At 43.6% G+C, this 25491-nt stretch overlaps 1 protein-coding gene across 2 annotated transcripts in view; it reads right to left on the minus strand.

The window, feature by feature from the left end:
• LOC139383508 (homeobox protein Meis2) overlaps positions 1–25273 on the minus strand; it is a 122267-nt gene extending 96994 nt beyond the window's left edge. Inside the window, exons 1-7 of one of the 2 annotated variants that reach the window (XM_071128074.1) lie at positions 24646–25273; positions 23883–24115; positions 22956–23097; positions 22526–22576; positions 21801–21851; positions 21049–21198; positions 9220–9334 (exon numbers count right to left, since the gene is read on the minus strand). In XM_071128074.1, the coding sequence (XP_070984175.1) occupies positions 9220–9334; positions 21049–21198; positions 21801–21851; positions 22526–22576; positions 22956–23097; positions 23883–24115; positions 24646–24657 (754 nt within the window). In that variant the 5' untranslated portion in view covers positions 24658–25273. The remainder of the gene's footprint in view (positions 1–9219; positions 9335–21048; positions 21199–21800; positions 21852–22525; positions 22577–22955; positions 23098–23882; positions 24116–24645) is intronic. The other variant, XM_071128073.1, reaches the window with a different exon arrangement.
• Positions 25274–25491: the final 218 nt, after the last annotated feature.

Consider the following 25491-nt stretch of genomic DNA (forward strand, 5'->3'; position numbering starts at 1 on the left):
TTACTGTCTCTCTCTATTTCTGTATCTCTCTCTTTATTACTATCTCTCTCTATTAGTCCTTCTGTATCTCTCTCTCTAATACTATCTCTCTCTTTCAGTCATTCTGTATCTCTCTCTCTATTACTATCTCTCTCTATATATTACTGTCTCTGTCTCTCTATTACTATCTCTATTACTGTCTCTCTCTCTCTCTATTACTCTCTCTCTCTATTAGTCCTTCTCTACCTCTCTCTCTCTATTACTATCTCTCTCTATTAGTCCTTCTGTCTCTCACTCTCTATTACTGTCTCTCTCTCTCCATTACTGTCTCTCTCTCTCTCTCTATTACTGTATCTCTCTCTCTATTACTATCTCTCTCTTTTAGTCCTTCGGTATCTCTCTCTCTATTACTGTCTCTCTCTCTCTATATATATATATTACTATCTCTCTCTCTATTACTGTCTCTCTCTATTAGTCCTTCTGTCTCGCTCTCTCTATTACTGTCTCTCTCGCTCTATTACTGTCTCTCTCTCTCTGTATTACTATCTCTCTCTCTATTACTGTCTCTCTCTATTCGTCCTTCTGTCTCTCTCTCTCTCTATTACTATCTCTCTCTATTAGTCCTTCTGTCTCTCTCTCTCTATTACTATCTCTCTCTTCCTCTATTACTGTATCTCTCTCTCTATTACTGTATCTCTCTCTCTATTACTATCTCTCTCTTTTAGTCCTTCTGTCTCTCTTCCTCTATTACTATCTCTCTCTTTTAGTCCTTCTGTCTCTCTTCCTCTATTACTGTCTTTCTTCCTCTATTACTGTCTCTCTTCCTCTATTACTGTCTCTCTTCCTCTATTACTCTCTCTCTCTCTCTCTTCCTCTATTACTCTCTCTTCCTCTATTACTCTCTCTCTCTCTCTCTCTCTCTCTCTCTCTCTCTCTCTCTCTCTCTCTCTCTCTCTCTCTTCCTCTATTACTCTCTCTCCCTCTATTACTCTCTTCCTCTATTACTCTCTCTCCCTCTATTACTCTCTTCCTCTATTACTCTCTCTCTCTCTCTCTCTCTCTCTCTCTCTCTTCCTCTATTACTCTCTCTCCCTCTATTACTCTCTTCCTCTATTACTCTCTCTCTCTCTCTCTATTACTATCTCTCTCTCTATTACTGTCTCTCTCTATTAGTCCTATTGTCTCTCTCTCTATTACTGTTTCTCTCTTACTAAAATTCTCTATTTCTACCCTTCTCTCTCTTTCTTTGCTCTACATCTTACTTACTCAATATCGCTACTTACATCTTACTCTATTTCTCTCTCTATTTCTAGCCCATGAGGTGCAACACACAGAACAGGTCACCATGCTTCATATAGTTCAATCATGATTGCTTTCCTGTTTCCCCCCATCATTTCCTCTCTGTTTTTTAATTACACTCAACTCACTTTCAGAGAAGCTGGTCTTCATCTACTAAAAGAGAGGACAGAAAGAAAGAAAGAAAGAAAGAAAGAAAGAAAGAAAGAAAGAAAGAAAGAAAGAAAGAAAGAAAGAAAAAAGCCTTTCCCCTGATGGCACATAACATACATTCTCTTCAGCTGCTGTCAGAATAATTTTAGTAATTTTTTCCCTATGTCCAGCAAACATTAGTTTGCACATTAGCTTGACCCAGTTAATGTGTCTTTCCCGCCGCAGAAGGAGAAAAGAGAAGGAGAGGATCCAGGCTCGGGTTGATCAGAGCCGGGCCGGGCTGAGCTAAACTGGGCTGGTGGCCTGTTCATGATTATGGACCAGAGGGACCTAGCCACAGCCAGAGAGGGAGGGGGAGATAGAGAGAGAGAGAGAGAGAGAGAGAGAGAGAGAGAGAGAGAGAGAGAGAGAGAGAGAGAGAGAGACAGACAGACAGACAGACAGACAGACAGACAGACAGAGAGACAGAGAGAGGGGAGAGGGAGGAACAGCCTGAGGAACATCTGAGAACCAAAGAGAAGGGAAGAGAAGAGTAGAGAGGAGAAGAAGAGAGGAGAGGAGTGGAGAGGAGAGGAGAAAGGAGTGGAGAGGACTGTGGTTGCGGTGCAGAGTGGAGGGGAAAGCTTGGGGAAGGCAGGAAAGGAGGGAGTGGGTGAAATCCTCTGGTTGAATTACTGGAGATCCTCTGGTAGACTTACTGGAGAGCATTAACGCTTCTTTTCTTTCTATTCTTTTGATGTGTGATTTTTTTCTCACAGATTCCAGCATGTTAAGAGTGAGAACAGAGGGGGGGGGGGGGGCTGAGAGAGAGAGGAGGGGGGAGCTGATCATTCTGTTTAATCACCATTTGGAAGAGGGCCAGATAGTCTGCAGTGAGTGAGGGAGGGAGGTGGAAAGAGAGAGAGAGATAGAGAGAGACTAAAAGAGAGGGGGATGAGCCTGAGAGCTGAGCCCCTTGAAACAGCTTGGAGCAAAGCAGTGTGTGTGTGTGTGTGTGTGTGTGTGTGTGTGTGTGTGTGTGTGTGTGTGTGTGTGTGTGTGTGTGTGTGTGTACACCAACGTGCGTCTGAGAGTGAGGCCCTGTGAATGCCTGTGAATGCCTGTGAATGCCTGTGAATGCCTGTGAATGCCTGTAAATGCTGAATCCAGCAAGAATCTGGTCTCAGTGCGGAGTGGAGGGAGCAGAGGGAGCGGGAGAGATCCATTTTAAAACTATGTGCATTAACTATACTGGCCCCATAGATTAAGCACTCTGCATGAATAATTTAGCCACTCTTATGCTAATGGGATCATGAAAGTATCCCTCTGTTCTGTGTTTTCTTCCCCCTCCGGAGCAACTATTCTCAGCTTTCAACAATAGCCCTGCCCCTTCTGAACAACCCAGAGACACTGATACTGTTTTCACAACAACGCCACAGGCACCTGACTAGCATGGCCTGGACATGTAGTGACACAGCTTTACAACCCATATGTAGACAACAACCCCTTGGAGAACTCTTCATGTAGTAACGTTATGCATGTTGGAAAGTCATGCTACGGGTAGGCCAGGCCTGTGTAGGAAAGCTCTGTGTTTATCCATTCTCCTGCTTTGGCTAGGGTGTCAATAAGATCTGTGGGCACAGTGACCGACGGCCCAAATGCCAGTGAAAGCCACAGGCGGAAGGCACACCAGGCACATCACGATAGCTCTTAATTTATTGTTAATGCGATCATTGTTGCCATTTAAGTGGTTTTGTAAGCAATCTACTGAGGGCAGGCTCCTCTTCCTAAACCTTCCATCCTGGCTGCTGCTATCCTCACCTTGGCTGCCCTCACTTCCTCCTCTATCTATCTATCTATCTATCTATCTATCTATCTCTCTCTCTCTCTCTCTCTCTCTCTCTCTCTCTCTCTCTCTCTCTCTCTCTCTCTCTCTCTCTCTCTCTCTCTCTCTCTCTCTCTCTCTCTCTCTCTCTCTCTCTCTCTCTCGCGCTCCGTCCTTCTTGAGCATCTCTCTCTCTCTCTCTCTCTCTCGCTCTCTCTCTCTCTCTCTCGCTCCGTCCTTCTTGAGCATATCTCTCTCTCTCTCTCTCTCTCTCTCTCTCTCTCTCTCTCTCTCTCTCTCGCTCCGTCCTTCTTGAGCATCACTCTCTGCTCTCTGATTTGTTTTGAAAGAAGGAGGAAATTCTAGCCTGTTTCCACCCTTGCTGCTGTGGTGTTGTGGTGAGGTAGGGGCACTGTGTAAAAGTTATCAGTCCTCTAACAGCTGGGAGTGACGGCCATAAAACAGCAGGGCCTGGTTCTGCTTTACTGTTTATCTGTTGTTTATGGGCCAGTATTCAGCTTTAATTACTAGTCTAAATTAAACTCTAACAGGCACCCAGAGACAGCCAACTAGCACATACACACAGGGCAGGAACAGCAGACACAAAAATGCAACAAGGCTTCCATCTTGTGTTTTAGCTGAGTCCCTGGCTTCCTTTCTATTGTGGTTTCCTTTTACTTCCCTTATTTTGGGGGGGGACTTCATTTGAGCACACAGTAAAGCTGTACCAGGGCATTGAAAAAAGAGAAAAAGAAGCCAAAGGTCTGGAAACTGACAGATTTCTGGGTTTGACCAGGGAGCCGTGTCCCCACAAGGAATGACCCCCCTTTGGTGAGCTCAACCACAATGGCCCTGCCTAGAGGGGCCCCTGGACAGGGATGGGCGAGCTGCACACACTGAAAACACACACACCACACCGCCACCAGGGCTACTGTAGCACACTCCCACCAAGCCCCACCACTCTCTCTCTAACCCTCCCTCAATCTCTCTCTCTCCCTCAACCTCTCTCTCTCTCCCTCAATCTCTCTCTCCCTCAACCTCTCTCTCCCTCAACCTCTCTCGCACTCCCTCAACCTCTCTCGCTCTCCCTCAACCTCTCTCGCTCTCCCTCAACCTCTCTCGCTCTCCCTCAACCTCTCTCGCTCTCCCTCAACCTCTCTCGCTCTCGCTCACTCTCTCTCTCTCTCTCTCCCTCTCTCAACCCCTCTCCCTCAACCTCTATCTTTCTCTCTCTGCACCTCTCAGGGGAGTCTGTGTAGCTGCAGAACATGGAGGATTGTTCAATTGCTGAGAAAATGTACAAAACGTTTTCTCTTTTTTTTTTGCTGGGGATTTTGGTAGTAAAACAGGGGGAATGGTATGGAGAGACCTTTTGGTAGTAAAACAGGGGGAATGGTATGGAGAGGCCTTTTGGTAGTAAAACAGGGGGAATGGTATGGAGAGACCTTTTGGTAGTAAAACAGGGGGAATGGTATGGAGAGGCCTTTTGGTAGTAAAACAGGGGGAATGGTATGGAGAGACCTTTTGGTAGTAAAACAGGGGGAATGGTATGGAGAGGCCTTTTGGTAGTAAAACAGGGGGAATGGTATGGAGAGACCTTTTGGTAGTAAAACAGGGGGAATTGTATGGAGAGGCCTTTTGGTAGTAAAACAGGGGGAATAGTATGGAGAGGCCTTTTGCTCACCACTCAAGATGTCAACATGGTTTGGTTTTCATGCATATCTAATAATTATAGGAGCAGCCTGAAGAAAGGCAGGGAGGGAGGGAGGGAGGGAGGGAGGGAGGGAGGGAGGGAGGGAGGGAGGGAGGGAGGGAGGGAGGGAGGGAGAGCAAGAGCTTCCCTACCTTGAAGTTGTATCAGTAGTGAGGATTTACTGTAGTTGAGTGAGTCTGTGAGTGTATCTGACTGTACAATGTTTGGCATGGACATGAAGTGGATTATGCTTCATCCGATTCCAGCTCAAACACATTTTGGGTGTTTTAAACTGATATTGGTCACCTTCTTCAAAATAAACTCCTATTTTTAAACAGCCACCGACATCAGGTCTGACTTATTACTACTTCATTTACGTTTCTGGTGTCTCAAGATAAGTTCGGAATAAATCAAAAGAGCTGCTAATCAAAAGGGCTACAAGCCGAGCCAACACTGATACTCTGATAGTGGAGAGCACTGAGCTGCAATCTGTAAGGAAGCCTATTGAAACTTCTCCCATGCACCACTGCTGTTTATCAAGCTAGAACACATGGAGTTCTGCTCACAGACAGTAAGTAAGAGTGCAGAATTTCCCCCGAAGGTGATAATTCATATTTTCATTTTTGGAAGGGATTTCAGAGTGGGGAAAAAGTGTGTGAGCGAATGAGGTGGAGGATGAGGAGGAAGAGGGGTGGGGTGTTAGCAGGCCTGTGTACTGTACCCAACCTCTCTCTCTCCAATGTGTCAAAACCTTAACTGGCAATCTCTACTGACAGCTATGAGCATGCTTCACCTTGCTTTACTGCTTCACAATAAATTATTCCTTAAGAGGGGATACACATATTTTCTCACTGGTTAAAATGTTTTCTGGCAGGGGTTCAGAATAATGCTCAGTGCTGAGATACAAGCAAGAGATTATGTTGTTAAGAATGTACATTTTCTCTAGGCCTGTCTCTAAATTCACACTCGCCAACGCATCCACTCAGCCATTGTCAGAGAGAGACCCCTGTGTAGGTTATATAAATCAGGAAGATTTCAACACTCACTAGAAAATACAAGACCCAAAAAGGTAGCCTGTAGACTTCTCATTTAAAAGAAATGAAGCGATTTTTTAAGCCCCACACATCTTTCAACCTGCAGTGGGCTAAATCAGGCCCACACATCTTTCAACCTGCAGTGGGCTAAATCAGGCCCACACATCTTTCAACCTGCAGTGGGCTAAATCAGGCCCACACATCTTTCAACCTGCAGTGGGCTAAATCAGGCCCACACATCTTTCAACCTGCAGTGGGCTAAATCAGGCCCACACATCTTTCAACCTGCAGTGGGCTAAATCAGGCCCACACATCTTTCAACCTGCAGTGGGCTAAATCAGGCCCACACATCTTTCAACCTGCAGTGGGCTAAATCCATCCCACACATCTTTCAACCTGCAGTGGGCTAAATCGGGCCCACACATCTTTCAACCTGCAGTGGGCTAAATCAGGCCCACACATCTTTCAACCTGCAGTGGGCTAAATCAGGCCCACACAGAGTAATTATTGGTAATTATTGGTCTTAAACAAATCTACTTTGAAACAAAAGTATACACCTCACACACATGGTTATGGGCTTACAAAAACGCAGACACCTGTACCATGTCAGATATAGAGTTGAAATGTAATACATTTTGGGATTGGATCCCAATATTACACTTTATATACATCACAGAAGACTGAAATATAACAAAACTGTTTGACATAGAAACACTGGATTTCCGTCATAAAAAAAGGTTTAAAACTTTATTAATTACGAAATTATGACAAATATTAATAACATTCCACCCATAAGGCCAAAGAGGGTGCTTTTGGTCATTGACTGCAGGAAAGGGCTACAAGTATTCACAGAAAAGGAGGATTCACTTATGGATTTTTGTTCTGTCCTTTACAGCTCTTGTCTTTCCTTCCGCCTCCCTGACTCTCTCTCTCTTTCTCTCCCTCTATCCCCTTTCCCTCATTCTTTCTTTCTTTCTACAGTACCTCAACCTCCACCCATTTTAACAGAGGCTAACCTGTTAAATACCTGATTAATTAGGTGAGGCACACGTTTGGCTCTTTCTCTGTGGGCTTAAGTGTTCAGACTATGGAGTGTATTTTTGTAACGTGGAAATGTGGTTGAGATGAGAAGGCTATCCATGCATGGAGAGGAGTAGAGTGGAGGGGAGAGGACAGGGGGCTCTGTCAGAGTGGAAGGGTCAGAGTTGTGAGTCAGGGAGAGCTTCAAGCGTAAACGTAATTGCAAGAATGTGAAAAATGAGGCAGACGGCTCCCGAGCGGAGCTAAAGGTCAGAGCGCGCCTCACACGAAACAACTGGCTGGAGGACGGCCTCATTAGACCATTAAATCAGCTGCCTCCTCTCTCTCGCTCCTTTATCTCTTCTTTTTTCTCATTCGTACTCTTTTTTTCTCTCTGTCTTGATTTTCTCTCCTCATTTTCCCAACTCTGTTTTTTCTACTCCTTTCTCTCTGCACCTCGTTTTGGCATCTCTTTTTCTCTCTCCTCTTTCTTTTGTTCTATCCCCCTCCTCCTTCTTTTCCTTTTTTTCACTCGGATGTTTGAGCTGGAGGTAAGTACAGCATTTATCCCCTTTTGGTCTGGGGCAGGGAGGCCCTGGTCTGGTCTGGGGCAGGGAGGCCCAGGTCTGGTCTGGGGCAGGGAGGCCCAGGTCTGGTCTGGGTCCTACTTGGCCCAGTGCTCAGCGTCGTACGGTAACTGTCTTGGCCCATATTGATCAGCTGTTACTGGATCCGGTGATGAAAGGAGTCGATAAGTGCTCTGTGGATTACAGGTCACTTGTACATATGCGTGTAAGATAATCAATAGGCAGTGCATTTCTTTCTACTTCCTCCCTCTATTATTTCTCTCCCTTGTGCAGCCTTCTTTTCTGCATCGCTTAGTCTCTATAACTCATGTACTGGCTTTGAAGGGATGACCAACAATGCGAAGATATAGTATATTCAATAAACCTGAATTTAACAAATCAATATTTTGACAGATGTATAGTGGCTACGCTGGTTTCTAAAAAGGGGTTCAATATGTGAACTGAATCTCAGAGCTACTGTTCACCTTGCCAGACACAGGCCACAGTGACTGGCCAGATCCTCTCTAATTCGCGGTGCATCTCGAGAACCGGAGATACTGACTGTCAAGGCCAAGCCCCTTCCGTACAGCCAGTCAGCTGCCTTTGATGTAACTAGTCCTGACACGGGCCCACCACAAAGGTCTACTCTAGGAGTGTCTCTGTGGTCAGTAATGGTTCAGCAACACAGCCACTCCGACAGACCCACAGACTCAGACAGACTCTATGATTAAACCAGCACAACCACAGAACACACACACACGCCATCAATACATTTGATTGCCTATCTGCAAAAGGATAGCCGTGATTGGACATGACAAGCATCTGGCCTGTTGTGGAGACAGACAGTGTGAGGGAGAAGAGTGTGTGTGTGTGTGTGATGAAATTCCATGCAAACCCCAGACGGAAACAGACACACACACGCACACACACACACACACACTGCCGCCAGTAAAAGGAGCTCTGACTGCAACAGAGAACATTGAAAACAAGGGCAGGACAAGAAAGGAAAGGCTAGTGGCTATCACCACTGCTGTCTTAGCAAAGACACTATTAAGATAACAGTGTTGAATCCCTTATTCATGAATTGAAACAAGTTTGTTAGTTCTGTTTTGGTGTGATGCCTTGTGTTGATGTCTTCGTTTGAATACTAGAAAGTCAGGACACTGTAACTATCCAGAATGCAGACTCACAGACATGACTTGCATTATAACTATAATATTGTGTACAGGTTGTTCTTTTTAATGCATTGTGGCAGGCAGGCTGGCAAGCAGTCCATCCAGACTAGAGACAGATAAAAACAGAAGTTCTTCTGAGTGCTAATTAGGCTTGTCATGCTAGCAATGTTAATATGTTTTAAATTCTAGTGAGAACTGGCACAAACATCCTATTAATCACCTGCTTTTCTTAGAGCCCTGTTCCACTCCACCCCTAAATAGCTACAGTTTACAGCAGTTAATAATGTGCTGTGCTGTGCTGTGCTGTGTGTGTGTGTGTGTGTGTGTGTGTGTGTGTGTGTGTGTGTGTGTGTGTGTGTGTGTGTGTGTGTGTGTGTGTGTGTGTGTGTGTGTGTGTGTGTGTGTGTGTGTGTGTGTGTGCGGGTGTATGTGTGCGGGTGTGTGGGTGTGTGTGTGTGTATGCGTGCATACCTGTGTGCATGTGTGTATGCTGGCTCACCTTGCTCGCTGCTGTTGTCACCGCTCTGTGAAGCGTGGCCCCCGCTGGAGGGCCCTGGTGTGCCGGCCGAGTGTGTGGAGGTGGCGTCATCGTGGTCTCTCCAGGAAGCTGGGTTCTGTTTGGAGTTTTACAAAAGAGAGGGAGAGAGGGATCCATCCGTCCGCATTCCCCATCCAAACCGCAAACCAGGAGAGGAGAGCAGGAAGGAGGAGGAGAGGGGGGAGAGGGGAAGAGGGGGAGAGGGGGAAAGAAAGCGGGAGACCACATGAGTATGTTGGAAATGTCAGAGTGACATCTGTAAGAGTCTACAGTGCAGTGAGGATCTCTGTGACTGCTTGCATTCCTTAGGAAAGCAAAGACATCTACTCATCCCCCCTAGCACACAATCAACAACGCTGCTACAATCAAAAGCAGAAAGTCAAAAGCCACATGCACTAAACCAGCTAGCACTAATGTCTAAACTCTGCAATCACACAGTTTCATTAATACATAAGAGCACACAACACAGAGAAGACAGTTAATGTGGTGTCTGATTTTGAACGGTGCAGGCAGGGCGCTCGCTGAGGAATTGTCTAAACACATATGGCCGGGCCCGTGGACTTAGTTTATACCGTAACCAATTGAGACTTCCGTGTCAAGTGAGAAATATTGAGGAAAGAAGTCTAAATACACCACAAGAGCTATTCATCATTAGCACTGTCAGAAATGAAAATAAGATATGACAGTGATTCTCCCTCTAATCTGCCAAACAATGCACACACACACACACACACACACACACACGTACAGACACACAGAGAAACACACACACCCAGATACACATACATTCAGAGAAAGCTCAGAGCACTCCTACAGAGACAACTGGCTCCAATAGTGGCATGGTTTGCACAATAAAAACTTGTGCGATGTCTGTGTGAATGTAAATCATAAGTACAGTTTCTCCTCCCTTTCCCTACTCCTTTTTTCCCTCCCTCACTCTCCTCCCTCTCTCTCCTCCCTCCCTCCCTCTCCTCCATCTCTCTTTTTCCATTCTCTCCTTCCTCTCTCTCCTTGTTCTCTCTCTCCTCCCATCCCTGCTGGTCAGGACCGGGGAACTGGCGTCCTACAGCACATTACAGGAAATGCTTTATCAGTGCCACACGAAGGCAGGCTACAAGTGGAATTTCCTCTGCCATTCACACCACAGAGGGACAGACTGACCACGTCACCCCTATACACACAGTACAGATAGACACGAGTCACATACACACAAATACATTTACATTCACACAGACATCGCACACACACACCGTAACACACACACACATACAAACAAAGTCTAGTCTATCCCAACTTAACTTGTTACCTTTTAAAACAATGACAAAATGTTGGCCGACGTTGGCCCAACGTTGTCTGGGGCCTTGGAGAAGCAGCCCCTTGAAAGGAGCCCAAGCCAAACAAACACAGGCCTGCACCAAGGTTTCCCAAAAACCTTAGTCCACTTCTCCCAGCTCAATTTGTTGTTGTTGTCTCAAACACACATACATATATTAAAAGCAGGAGGGAAAGTACAGGCCACAGAATTATTTCAAAAGAGACTGTTTTTACCAATCACTTTAAGCTCAGTAGCGATCCTGCTGAATGTTTGCCTGCCAGTGAGGCTGCCCCAGTTTGAGTGAGCTGTTCTGGGGGAGGACAGACAGGAGATTGCCTAGAGAGGAGTTCACGAGGAGAGGCTATGAGACAGCAGCACAGAGCGGTTAGCTGACTGGCTGGCTGGTCCTTATGTGCTGCCGCTGCTGCTCTGGCTCTGGCTGTGCCTACGAGCAGCTCAGCGGCCCTCCTTTCATCTGGTAAGTTTTTGGGGAGGAAGGCTGTGTTCTCAAACAGCTCGGAGCGGAGTGGCAAACAGCAGGCAGACACAGGCCCTTCAGCCCCAGCACTCCACTACAACCCCTCTCAGCGTCAGCTGTTCTCCGGATGGCAATCATATAAAGAGCTGGGAGAATTACCCAGAAGAGGAGAGGAGTTGGGGGAATAAGGCAGGCCGAACAATAGCCCCCACGTGGGTTTTAGCCCTTCTGAATGAGGGAGTGGAAAAGAGGTGGGCTTCGATGCGGTCAAGAGCCTTCCTTTACAATTATCTGTATATTTTTTACATAGAGGGTACCAACACTAACGTGAGCCATCTTATTACACTTCTATTGAGCCAATGTCATTAAAAACGGAAGGGCAGGCAGGGAGGGAGGCAGGCTGAGACAGAGGGAGAGAGACTGAGAGAGAGACAGAGAGACTGAGAGAGAGAAAAGAATAGCGACTGAGACAGTAAAATAGTATCTCCGTTCTCGGAGGCCATGAAGTCCAAACCCCAGCCACCAGAAATGCAGCCGATTCATTTATAAAGAGGCTGAAAATGTGTCTCGGCGGGACGCAGCCTCAAGAGCCCAGGCAGCGCATGATGTATTTAGCCAGAGCCAGGCTCCACAGACTCCAAATGGGCTCTTGTTGCTCTAAGGGAAGAAAATGACTGGGTTCCACTTCCTGATCACTGAAACACCCATTGCCGGCCAGACTGACCTAAAAGGGTACTCTACAGTACGCTAACTAACTCACTGACTCTCTCTATCTCTCGCTCTCTCCACAACACTACAGCCTCTGATCTGATGGCCAGCTAGGCCAGGGAACCACATGGATTTAATGCAATGGCTGAATCGATATGACTTCATTTAGCTATCATAGCACAGTAATGTGTCATTTTTAATGGCTCTAGTACTAAATTCAATTCAGAGACAGCTTAGCTAATGGGAGTGATATTTGGCAGTGATTTGCTAGCCAGAAGTACAGTAAATGGAAGCTTGGCCAGGGATCTATGCCTTGGACTAAACTAGGCCCTGTTGGTCACTGTAACATAAGCAAAGACCAAACAACAGTAAGGAAAATGATGTAGGTCCAAACAAATGCTTATGCTTTCATTTTGTCAAACAGGTGCTTCACTATGTGTAGATGTCGCTCACCTCTCATCAATAACAGCTCTCGCACAACATGGCAATAAATATCCCAACACCTGCGTTAACTTTCCACACTCAACAGGGCGACAAAAGCAATAGCCTTCCTTTCCCTGCTGTGAATTATTCAGTGAACCTCTCCAAGCTATGAAAGGTGAGCGCACACCAAGGCCTGCATTACCAATACACAGGCAGACACACACTCACAAACACAGATAGCATGCCTCCCATGAGTCTATTAAAGTTCAAACAAGACGTAAAAAAAAACTACTTCACCCAAAAGGGTCTTTCTTCGTCAATCTAAAAACCAAGATCACAACAACAACAAATCATAATGCCTGTAGCACCACGTCATGTGACTACTCCCTGTAGCTTGGCATCATTAGGAGTCAAACATGGTTCACTCCATGCTCTTCTCTAATTGTGTTAAAGAGCACTGTTACCAGGAGGAGAGACCAGAGCAGCAACGAGCAAACGCAACACAACACACAGCGCAGACAGGCAGGGAGACAGGCAGGCAGGCAGGCAGGCAGGCAGACAGACAGACAGACAGACAGACAGACAGACAGACAGACAGACAGACAGACAGACAGACAGACAGACAGGGAGACAGACAGGGAGACAGGCAGGCAGGGAGACAGGCAGGCAGGGAGACAGGCAGACAGACAGACAGACAGACAGACAGACAGACAGACAGACAGACAGACAAACAGACAGACAGACAGACAGACAGGCAGGGAGACAGGCAGGGAGACAGGCAGACAGGCAGGGAGACAGACAGAGAGACAGAGAGACAGACAGACAGACAGACAGACAGACAGACAGGGAGACAGACAGGCAGGGAGACAGGCAGGCAGGTAGACAGGCAGGCAGGGAGACAGACAGACAGACAGACAGACAGACAGACAGACAGACAGGGAGACAGACAGGCAGGCAGGGAGACAGGCAGACAGACAGACAGACAGACAGACAGACAGACAGGCAGGGAGACAGGCAGGCAGGTAGACAGGCAGGCAGGGAGACAGACAGACAGACAGACAGACAGACAGACAGACAGACAGACAGACAGACAGACAGGGAGACAGACAGGGAGACAGACAGGGAGACAGGGAGACAGACAGGGAGACAGACAGGGAGACAGACAGGGAGACAGGGAGACAGACAGGGAGACAGGGAGACAGACAGACAGACAGGCAGGGAGACAGGCAGGCAGGGAGACAGACAGACAGACAGACAGACAGGCAGGGAGACAGGCAGGGAGACAGACAGAGAGAAAGAACAGACCGTCTGACAGGCAGACAGACAGACAGGCAGGGGGACAGACTGGCAGACAGACAGACAGACAGGCAGACAGACAGGCAGGGGGACAGGCAGGGAGACAGACAGGGAGACAGACAGAGAGACAGACAGACAGACAGACAGACAGACAGACAGACAGACAGACAGACAGACAGACAGACAGACAGACAGACAGACAGACAGACAGACCGTCTGACAGGCAGACAGGCATACAGATAATAGATAGACTAGATGGAAAATAAGATACAAGTCAAGCTTGGTCTCCCATGGCTGCCTTCTCTATTTGCTGAGGTTAGCGACTCACAGCTGATAATGCATGTTGTAATTAATATAAATGCAGGATACAATATGTGGGGAGAGCCTTGTAGTGCATCAGGGCAACAGGAGAACAACTCACTCCTCTCCTCCTGTTGTCCTCCTTTTCTCATGTACACACACACTTGCCCTACCCATCACAGCAATTTCACTGTTTTTTTTTCTTCTTCAGTACATCACTTGGACTTTAAAATGCAATTGATTTAGCACCCATTGAATTTAATTCAAATTCCCAAAAACCCAGGGCCTGAAAAAGAGGAAGGGGCACTGAAAAATAGGTATAATGCAGAGTGAGGCGGGGGACTACACTGATGTAGTGTATACTGTAGTACCGCTTCCTGCAATGGCTGGGCCTGGGAGGCTCCTCTACTGAACATGTCCCATATTGCTGACACACCAGAAACATAAATCATCATAAATCATAGCCAGCTGACATTTCAAGACACATCTTGCCACACTGCATATGCAGTTAAAGTCCTTGCACATTTTTGTTGAATTTGACACGTAATTACAGAGACACGCCAAAAAAAGATGTTCAAAAGTGAAGGTGCTCTTCTAGTAAACAACTGAGCATTTTTACAACACCTACAATTATCCTCCAAGAATAAAAAGGAAACATGAATTAATCATCTAATAATTCACCATTGTGTGTTTTAAGTAATAGGCGTGGCTGGCAGGCAGTGTGTACAGTGGGGAATTTACTTCAGGGCAAAATAAGTCTTCATTGCACTGAATGGCACATTACATGTGCAATCATTCCATCAGAAAGCACAGATAAAAACTTGATCACACACCATTGAGAGCTATGTGATTTACAACCTTAACCACGTTTCCATCCACAGTCTTTATATGAGTAAAGTCATAGCGTGTAAAAACAAAATCACGAGAGCTGTGACGGAAACATGAAGTTTCGGTACAGTTTTATAAATGCCAACCGACAATTTTTGTTAATTCGACATGGTCGGATCTTTTTGTATCAGTAACATTTGTTCATGTGAGAAATGGCGGTGGAAACGCCTTTATGTCCACATACTGATATAATAACCATCATATCGAAGTAAACGTGGAGTCAAGCGATGATATGGTGTGTTTTCTTCTCACTTAGGTCTCGGGAAACGATGCAGTTTTTTTTCTCTACAGATTAAATAAGTTATGATGAACATCACAGGGTGTTGAAAGTGCAAGGTGCTGAGCTGATGTTCCTTTCCAATAATTATAGAGGGTCTTATTCTGGTGACATGAGGAGGAAGGGGAGGACCAGGAATTTCATAAAAATAAAATAGTGAAACTTTAAAAAAGCTATTATTTTTAGTTAAAACTGTACTAAATATATTTACGTCACCAAATAACTGATTAAAAAACACTGTTTTGCAATGTAGGTCTACAGTAACACCATGGTGTAGCTGGAGGACAGCAATGTTTGTCCTCCTCTGGGTATATTCACTTCAATACAAAACGTTGGAGGCTCATGGTTCTCACCCCTTTCCATAGATTTAGCAGTATTTATGACGACTTCTGGAGGGCGTCCTCCATCTTATCAGAGCTCTTGCAGCAAAAACTGACATGTTGTCCATCCAATCAAAGGATCAGAGAATGAATCTAGTACTGAAAGCATAAGCCACAGCTAGCTAGCACAGCAGTGCATAACATGAGGTGAGTAGTTGATTCGAAGAGAGAAAAATGCAATAATTAAACCGTTTTTAACTAATTAATATCTTCCAAAAGAAATAAGCAGCAGAGAGCGACAGCGATAGCTATATTTTATTGTAATTTTTTTTCCAATTTCACCTACTTAGCTAGCTAGCTAATGCAGCTAATTTAGCCTACTCAACAACCTGACTCAAACAGAGAGGAATCTCTGAGTAGAGAAGTGCAAATGGAGTACAAAATTAGTCTGATGCCAAGCAGATATTACAATAAGAAGCATTTAAAATCTGCATTTAAAAAACACAGCAAGATATTTCTTATGCGCAAATTCTTCATTAACACAACCCCTAAGTTTAACTTGCTAGTTAATCTAAGTAAGTGGCTGACTTAATAAGGTGACGTAGCATCATATTGTGTTAGCTTTCTGCCGTGTTTGAGAAGTCAAAGCCCTTTGGATGAGTTATTTGTACAGCTGCCACTATCTTGAGTACCTTGCTGCTTTTTCTCCTCTCTGTTCTTACCCGTCTGCTCCTCCCCATCTTCTCAGAGCAGAGCAGGCAGGCCCGTTGCCCTAGCGACTCCAGACTCCACACAGACACAACCTGTAGCCTACACATGCTGCTCCAGAGCCAGTACCGTTCTTCTTTCAGAGAAGCATGCATCAGAAATGTGTTCATTTGCACAATGTCTCTAATTCACAATCACTTGTAAATGTCCAAACTCACCAAATATTACATTCTGTAGCTCTTACCTATATATGTATAACCTTATGAGCTGGATTGCCTGTCTTTGCAATTTGTTTATTTTCGTTTTCACTCATTAGCATATTTAGCTACCAGCCTCCATTAAAATGAGCTATTACTTGTGCTAATTTTGTTAGCATTTTGGTAATACATGCCCAATGGGCTTTTGTTCTTTTTTTTTGGCGCCCCCTTGTGCACTAAGCTTGGAATTCCGTATATGCAGGTATGAGAGAAGGACGGTAATGATGACATGGAAATCTGGATACCACCCAACCCTACATGGGGAGGTGTTTTCGCCTGGTCAAATATAGCTGTTGTGTTGTGCAGTGAAGTCCAAATGTGAGAGGAGGAAAGCACGTAGATGTGATGATGCAGTTTGTATGGCTGCTATGAAAGTGCAGTGTGTGCGGGTGATAAGGGGTGTATTCATTCTACCGATTCTGTGGCAAAAAGTTTCTTAAACAGTAGCAAATGGAACAAAACGAGATGGACCTACCTGAATTTGTCCAATAGAAATTCTCGTTTTAGTTGCAACACGGTTTTGCAACTGTTGGGACTAATGATTACACCCTAGATCAGCTAGGTGCAGGAAAGAGTGTGCAAGGCAGTATTGAATGTGTCAGTGTCTGTCACCTTGTCTCTCGGCCTGCGTACCTACTTTCTTTCATAGGCTAGGTTGTAGCAACCTCATGATGGGTATAGGACAAATTCAAGAATCATGTATTAGTCTAAACCTATCAATGTGACATAGAACTGTGTGAATGGAATATGAATGACAATATGAATGACATATTTTGTAAGATAAATAAGGTAAATGCTCATAAAAATATAACAAATCCTGGTGTAAAATAAGCTTACACATATCTTAAGAATATGATCATAAAACTACAACTCCGGGAATGTGTTTTAGCTCAGTTGTAGGTTGCATTGGTGTCTATGTTATGGGGCTAGGAGGGAGGGATGTGTGGGTAGCAGAGGGGTGGGGGACTGCAACAAGTGAGCCTCGAGCCTCTCTCTCCCTACTACCCAGAGTGATTAGACATGCCAGCCAACAGGCCCCTGCATCTGAACACTAATCAAATAGGAAACGTAGGCCCAGACACAAAACAATTGTCTCGAACAGTGCAGACAGGCCACTCAACGACACATTGTTTTGATGGGGGGGGATCCAAACAAAGTCAGTCCAGTTGGCGAGAGCTACTTATATTAGAACACCTTCCAAAACTGACAAATTCCCTAGACGTAGGCTACGCAGGGAGGCAGAGTGTACAATTATGGAGCAAAGCGCGTGTAGTACTAAGCATAGGCACTTAAAGAAACAGGCCATTTATTACATGTCCAATGATAACAACAGAAGCCACTGTATATTGTACAGTATATCATAGTATTGGCATGAATCTTTGTCACCATCCCGATCAATGTGTTTTTACAGCCCAAGCCTTTACCAGAGAATGAAATGTAAACACTAGTGTTTTCTCTCCGGCCGTGCAGAGCTAAGATAACCTACACATAACCTTTGTGGGAACTACAACCAGCAGCCCTCAAGCGTTGAGAGAAAAACCGAGTGGCAGAAAGTCAACTCCCACAATATTTCTTCATAACAAACAAACTATGCACAAGTCGTTAAAAAAAACAGCCTCAATAGCAATGTGCATGTATTGGAGGAAAATGAACATCTTGGCTAATATGTAGGACTACTGATTGAAAAAAAGCCATGCAAAAGACAGAAGGAGGCACAAAGAACAAATTAATTAGGACAGATCATATTCAGCAACCATTAATTCTATTTGCCACCTTAATTGGATGTAGCACAGAGAAGACTGAAATTTAATTTCTTTAATTAAAAGACAAGCGAGCACAGCAATTGACGAACAGCACCACGGCACTGATCGTTTGCTAAGATCCAGGCAGACCCTTGTTTCCACTATCCGTGTGTAACAAAACATCATCAATTTTCCTGTGACAGGAGTGCTTGGTGTGCGGGGTCAAAATGGGGGGCGGGGGTTAGGACAGTCATAGAAAGCCAAAGTAAGAAATCAACAGTAGCATTAAGGCTTCATCCCCTCTGACAAAGGTATAATCCAATCAAAGACAACACAGCGTTGAAGTGTAAATAACACAACTAATAATTCTTATTGGGTTCTAATGTCAGGTATGGATGGAGAGAAACCAGGGAGAGAGGAAAGGGGGGAAAACAAGCTCAAAGCGATGTCTCCTTCGCAGTGAAGAACCTCATCATCTCCGGCGAGCCTAACTTTCACCAAATGAGAGGAAGCCATGGGCTATATATAAAAAATGCATATCAAAGCAAAGAAAAATGGACGCCAGAGATTCAAACTAAATAAATGTGCATATCTAACTATCAAATTGCCTTCCCCTCTCCAACTAGAAGAGAGGATAGAAATGCATCATAAAACAGAGGCAAGAATAAATAATCAAATAAATAAATAAAAAACAAGTGTAGCTGCAACTGCTTGCCATCCCTACAGTGCACACACGTGTGTTCCTATATGCAGATTTCAATGTTGTGTTCACTCATATTAGTCCTCATCATATCTGGGGCATATACAACTCAAACTACTCAAATATGATATGGAAATGAGTGTGCATAATGTGGGGGACATAGCCATTAACTACAGAGTTGTAGGGCCTGGTTAAGCGCAGGCCACTAGAATGTACACACTACTGTTATAGACCTAAATATCCTCTGTTATTCATGACACAAGGCCTACAGTTTAAGCCATACTGTTTTCACTGTTATATCAGCAATTATATTTTGCACTGCATTTCACATTACTGTCAAGAAGTACTGTATAATACAAAATCAGTGTAACAATAAATATATTATTAATAGTGATGTAGTTGTGACAAAATAGGTGGGTAAAGTCTGATCGTGAACACACTGTACAACATAGTATAACAACGTAAAGCCTAAGCTACAACGCACATACTTTTTTACATTTGCACAAAGATAATCTGATAGCACATCCATTATTAGCCTACAGTTCACACTAGAGTTGCAGCGCTATAGTCTCTTAGTAAACAAAGTGCAGAAACGCACAAGCAACCTCCTGCTTTGGTAAAACTGTGCACAACAATTAGTTGTAGTAAAATGTTAATTGCTGCCACAATAAAAAAAAATACATCTCTCCAACCTAAAACACCTCATGAACAGTCAGTATATAAACAAGCCTAAAACAAATTACTTGTCAAGCACCTTCACGTTTGTTTATTGCTGCTCCTGATTTTCTATATTGGCATATTTAATTAGCTAATTATCAAAATAATATTTCTCACAAATGGAGTCGATGACAATTGCTTAGGTCCAAACATTGTGAGGGAACATTGGAAACTGGCTCGAGTATATCAACCATCTGCCACGAAACTAAACAGGCTATCTAATCTCTTCAGGATAAACAAAAGCATGCCTCATTTCTACACTTATTCTGTAAATGAACTCCACAATATTGAGCTTTAAACCGCTGCTCGGCCCCATTTTGCTATGGGTGTTAATTGTGTTTTAATTTACCTTAGGCATTGCACTCTGACTATCCAACTCTGAACAACGCCGCGGCTATTCAAAGGGAATAAGCCTCTATTATAGCTAGACAGATGCAGCTCAGTGACTTTGCATAACACTTAAATCTGCTTTCATTCCTAATAGGCTTGAGCTCGTGCTGCTCAGATATTAACCAGTCAGTCACTCTGTCGCAATATACACACCCCGAATTCACCAACACGTCATCCCTACAACCTATTTAATACGGATATTAGACCAGATCCCAGATATTAAATCAATAATGAATTATCAACTGTGAATTAGGCCTTTACAGTACACCGATGCAATGCAGCATTCCGTTTGTTACATGAAATAGCCATGTTTAAGGCACCAGATCGATCTTCAAATGTAAAGGCAGTGTACTTCATGTGCATATAATTGAAATGGGGAGGGGGGGGGGCTGCAAAACCACACGGCGATCAATAAGAAACAATTAAACGCATTAACATCAACTGCAAATAACGTCATTGCTACACTACCAAGTCGTGAGGTAGGCCTATAATACCAAATTATGAATTTGACATTGATGGTAGCCCATAAAGTATCCCACTGAATATGACTTTCTCCCTTTCTGCATCCAAATCCGACAGCTTTGTTACGCACGCTACAAATCATTATCGTCTCTAATATTGTCTTCGGAAATTATGCCCTTGTCTTTTTAACATTAGGCTACTCCAAAAACGTGCTATACAATTGTAGTTATAAGCAAGAGATACTCGCTTTCACATTCAATGTCCAACAATCCACGATGTGCACGGCGGCCATATACAAAGAGTAGGCAAACCCCATAGCACAAACACACTCTCCCTCTGTCACACAAACACACACTCACACGAGCGCGCGCTCTCTCACAGACAGAGAGACGCTGGCGCGCGCTCCCCCCCCCCACACACACACACACACACAAACAACCAGTTACTATACACACAAGTGCCCCTAATCAAAAGACTAAAACAATAACTCACTGCATTGTATAACAAATGACTTTTGACCTAAAAATATTGATTTCCCAAATGCATTTGCTGCAGGCCTACTGCTGAGGTCAACATGGGCGACAACACAAACTAAACGGAGGCTATAATGACAGTTCTCACCATGTAAAATAACCAACGAATTATACCGTAGGTAAAACACATTTGAAACATCTTCTATCAACAAAAATGTCTACTTCAATATCACCACCAACAAACAACGCTCATTCACATACAACGCCGACGGTGTAACAGGCCTACAGAACTTTTTGATAAACTATTATAAAGATAGAAAATGTTGTATTACTTACGTGATCGGCTAGGTTGGTCGAAGATCCTGAGAGCTCTTCATGGTCTGACTTCGAGCTGCCATCCCGCTCGTCAATAACTAGATCTATTGGCATTTTTCCTTTCAAACAACTGATGTACCGGTGGCAAAAATTGTCGCAGAGCTCGTGCACCTAGACCAAGAAGAAATACGTTTTTTCAGGATGGGGAAACGCAGGCAGTCCAGTAATAGGCTCTAACTACTATTAAGGGCATTATCGGCCAATGCAAGGAAACAATAGTGAAATTGTTGCAGAGCCTATTATTCTCTTGAGACTACTAGAGCAACAAGTTGAACAGCAAAAAATAAACACCATGTGTGAACTCGACAGATAATAACCAGTTGAGGTCAAATCTCCAGACTTCAAATCTGTGATATTAGCATAACAACAACGACAAAAGCATTATCAATATGGTCAGTGTATTTATAGGCCGAATAGTGTGAATTCAATCCAATCACTCTGACCTATATTATGAGTCTCTGTGTGACATTAAACATTATATTATTTACATTTTTAAATATAAATATTTGTATCAGGTTAACGTGTTACATCTCATGCAATATTAACAAATTTCCATCTAAATTCCAATACTGTCAACATTTTACATTTGTGCAACAAACTAGGCTAGCCTACTATACGAGTTAAACCGGGCCACATGCATGCATAATCTAATGCTGATCACCTCTCAAATACTATAATCACACAATAAAAATATTAATTGTAAAAATCTTTACCTTTTCTAATTCTAAAAGGTGAAATCGTAATACTTGTATGGCTTGTATCATCTGAAAACAGGAATAAACAAGAATAAAAATCTACATTTTTTGGTGTGATAAAATGATGAAAGTATAATGGTAAACTAAATGCTACACATCATGTTATTTTAACTTCATATAAGAAAAACACATGGAGTTTCTTGAAGTTTGTGCTATAGGGTTCTCGAGCAAAACAAAGTTATGCTTCCCACACTTATCGTGGTGGGTGAAATTGGATGGGCTATTGATTTAAGATTTGGAAAATACAAATGTTGGATTATCTAACAACTGAATTAGGCAAGACACATTTGGTGAACCGAGCCAATAGACAGCGACTAAACTATGACAGCGGCAGATACAGCCACATTGCTCCCAATGAGTGGCCATGGTTCATTGGAACAGGATTCGCCCAGCGACAGTCACAGCACTTTTTCGCCAAATCATAGGCTTCCCTCTCCGCCTCCTGTAGACACCGTAAGTAATTCTGTGCCACTCGAAACCCCTCAGAGCTTCCCCTTGTTCACTTCAAAGACACCTATCTAACATTTGTGTTGTGCTTTTGCATCAAATCCTCACATATTTACTTTGCGATGCCGAGAACACAAGAGCATATTTAAGTCCACAAAACAAGCTAAGTAAGAGTAACAAACAGTCACACCAGGAAGGGAATTGAACGTCAAATGGCGGTCCTGCATAGTGCTTACCAAATTGTCCAACTCTGGATTTGATGAAAATAAAGGTTTTTCTGCTCGGACCTACAATAACACCAAAGATAGGGGATTAATTACTTCTTACATGCGTCGAGGGCATTTAGTCATGAATCCATTCTAAAAATATATATTTGATTTCGTGCAACAATAAGCTATTGTATAATAAATAAAACATAATTCACAGTGATATTATATTTGCATTGCATACGGTGTAAACATGAATAACTCAATATCACCAGTGAATTCACGTGTTAACTTCGACTACGTACAGCCTATATATAACACACTTTTATTTTCAAACGTTCAACTTTAACTTTTAAATTCCCAAATGTGAAATGTGTCAAAAGTTAACAAGTAGATACGTGTGCCATAAGCACTTGGAAAATCGTATTAGGTTTTTAGTAAATATATATATAAAAATGACCTGTTTGGCAAAGACTGCGATGTCCTCGTTGAAGGAGTCAGAGGAGCAGACATCGCCGCCTGCTACCCCAGGCTCCCTCGGAGTGCACGTCGCCAGCTCGCACTTCTCAAAAACCAGCGCGAGCAGCGGGAATAATGGGTGACTGTAAGGGGGGAAACAGAGCCTGAGCACAACCCGGCATCCAGCGCCTCCTCACAGGCTTAACACAAGCTAATCACACGGCTACACAGCAGCTAAAGTTTAGCGTAAAACTAAAGATGCTAGGAGGGCAAACAGTGAAGAATGTGTCAGGAATATAGAATATCCTTTCTAAGGTTTTGACTGAGATAACTTTTTGAAATGTATTTTACTTCTCCAAATTCATTCATAAAGTAGCCTACTTTGTCAACAACTTATGAATAAGCTATGTGCACATCGATGGCAAAATACATTGTTTACAAGTTACACCATATGTGTTTGTCTTATATCTTTCCAATGTATTTTACGCACAGACACTAAAGCATTCATTAGTAATGGCTTTTATAATGTTTTGGGGATTATACCAAAAATAAACTCGGACCTTTCAACGGTTTACAAGTATCCATAACCATAATGTTGCAGTGTGTTCAAATCCGTGTTACAATGTGCCAAGAACATGCATCCTTCTATTTAATAAAGGTTTAGTGTTAATTGTACTATAATGGTTATCCACAATCGTTTTAAAATATAAGGCATGATAATTTTAGATGACTGATACTCTTAGACCTCTAGGTTTAGACAATACTTTTTCCAAACACAAAATGATGCTTGAAATTGTTTAAACTAAACTTGCTAATGCATATACTCTGAGTTAACTAACTTCTGCAACAAGTAAAACGTCCATAAGTCAAATCACCCTGAAAGCCCAAAATAGATTAATAATAAGGTATGTAATTATAGTTCACCTACCCATAAATTTGATCTTTATCCCTCTTTAAAACATCGTTGACAGCGGAGCCCATGCTGTTAGGCATAACGCTGGGATGGGGTGCATGAGCACCGTAGTGCTGGCTGGCATGGATCGGTGGTCCATGGTTCAAGTGATGGACTTGGGGTAGCGGCCGTGGAGCATGCGGATCTCCGTACATAGACGCCGGGAGCCCGACTCCGTCCATCCCACCATAATGGGCCAGCTCATCGTACTGGAATAAAACAACAACAAAGTCAGAGGATAGAAACCCACGAGTAAATGTGCCCAAAATGTACATATAGTTAGTTACAAGGCAACATTTAAGTCATAGTTGGCTATCGTCAAAGCGATATAGTGAAACTACACCAACATTGGAAAAAGTAGCCTAATCCTTGTGCCATTCCTGTTGCTTTGACAGAAAAGGCATTCGCCATGGCTAAACTATAGTGTGAATACATTGATAAGGTTTGTAATTACCAAAAACATTCTAGTTCTGAATCCCCGAAGATGGGTTACTTTGGCAAAACACAGAATGACTTAGGAGTCCCTTTAAAAAACTGCTCCACAAATGCCGCGGAGACCGTTTGTTAAACCGAGGCTTTCACTCCGCTTGAAGAGTAAAGGTAGGCTACAGCAAAAATGTCAAATAAAACGGCTTAGATATGAATGCTTTGTAAAGCAGCCGCCACTGACAAGATGATATCGATATGGAGGCCCTCCTAGTGGATTTGTATAGGTTAGTGTTGGAGATTTAAAACCTACCCTTTGCGCCATCAGGCTGCTCTCCAATAAACTCCTGGATGTGTCGTATATTTAATATCCCAGTCCGGTTAGAAAGTGATTTACTGGTACGATTCCTTTTTCAAACCAACTTTTCTTTGCAAATTCTCCTATTCTCCAATGTGGTAGAGTACAAGCAGAAGCATCAGGAGTTGTGCAATTTTTCTTGTTTTCCTCTCCCCCCCCAAAAAAAATAATTAAAGCAGCACCTGAAGGTTACAATCGGCCCATCAACAACCTGCATGTAACTAAACTGTCGTGTCTCATGGCTTTTTGCCACTCCAACTGTCAATCAAAGCCAGGGGTTGTCAAGGTAATGAATGAATGATGTTTGGTGATGATGTTCAAGAGAGGGTGAATCTTTTTAGCCCGTTTTCATCCAGCAAGTCCGCGTCCACTTTGTGCCTCCGGATCGCTATTTGTTTTATTATTACTGTAAAAAGAAAAAGAAATTAAGAGATTGCAATTCAGATCTTTCCTTTCCCCCGTAGGTATTTAGTCTATCTCGCGGTCCGAGATGAGTGAGTGTCAGCGAGTGTTGGCAGGTTGGCTGCTAGCTTGCTTATAGAACAGAGTCAGTTTGCTGCGCTGATCGGCGGGAGACTGAAATGACGGAACCCGGAAGTAGTGGTGGACATAGCCAGTCCTACAACAGCTACAGAAAGAGAGGAGAGACCAAATCCTGTGACATGCAGAGTATGCACAAGGACGGCTTCAACTCGGGGGGAGCCAAACAACACAGCTTCTACACTCCCAGCCAATTCCATTCGCCGATAAGAGAAAGGCAAAAAGAAAAGTACAAAAAGCGTAATATTTGTGTTAATCTGC

This window comes from Oncorhynchus clarkii, chromosome 25 (genome assembly GCF_045791955.1).
Source record: "Oncorhynchus clarkii lewisi isolate Uvic-CL-2024 chromosome 25, UVic_Ocla_1.0, whole genome shotgun sequence".
Lineage (NCBI taxonomy): Eukaryota > Metazoa > Chordata > Actinopteri > Salmoniformes > Salmonidae > Oncorhynchus > Oncorhynchus clarkii.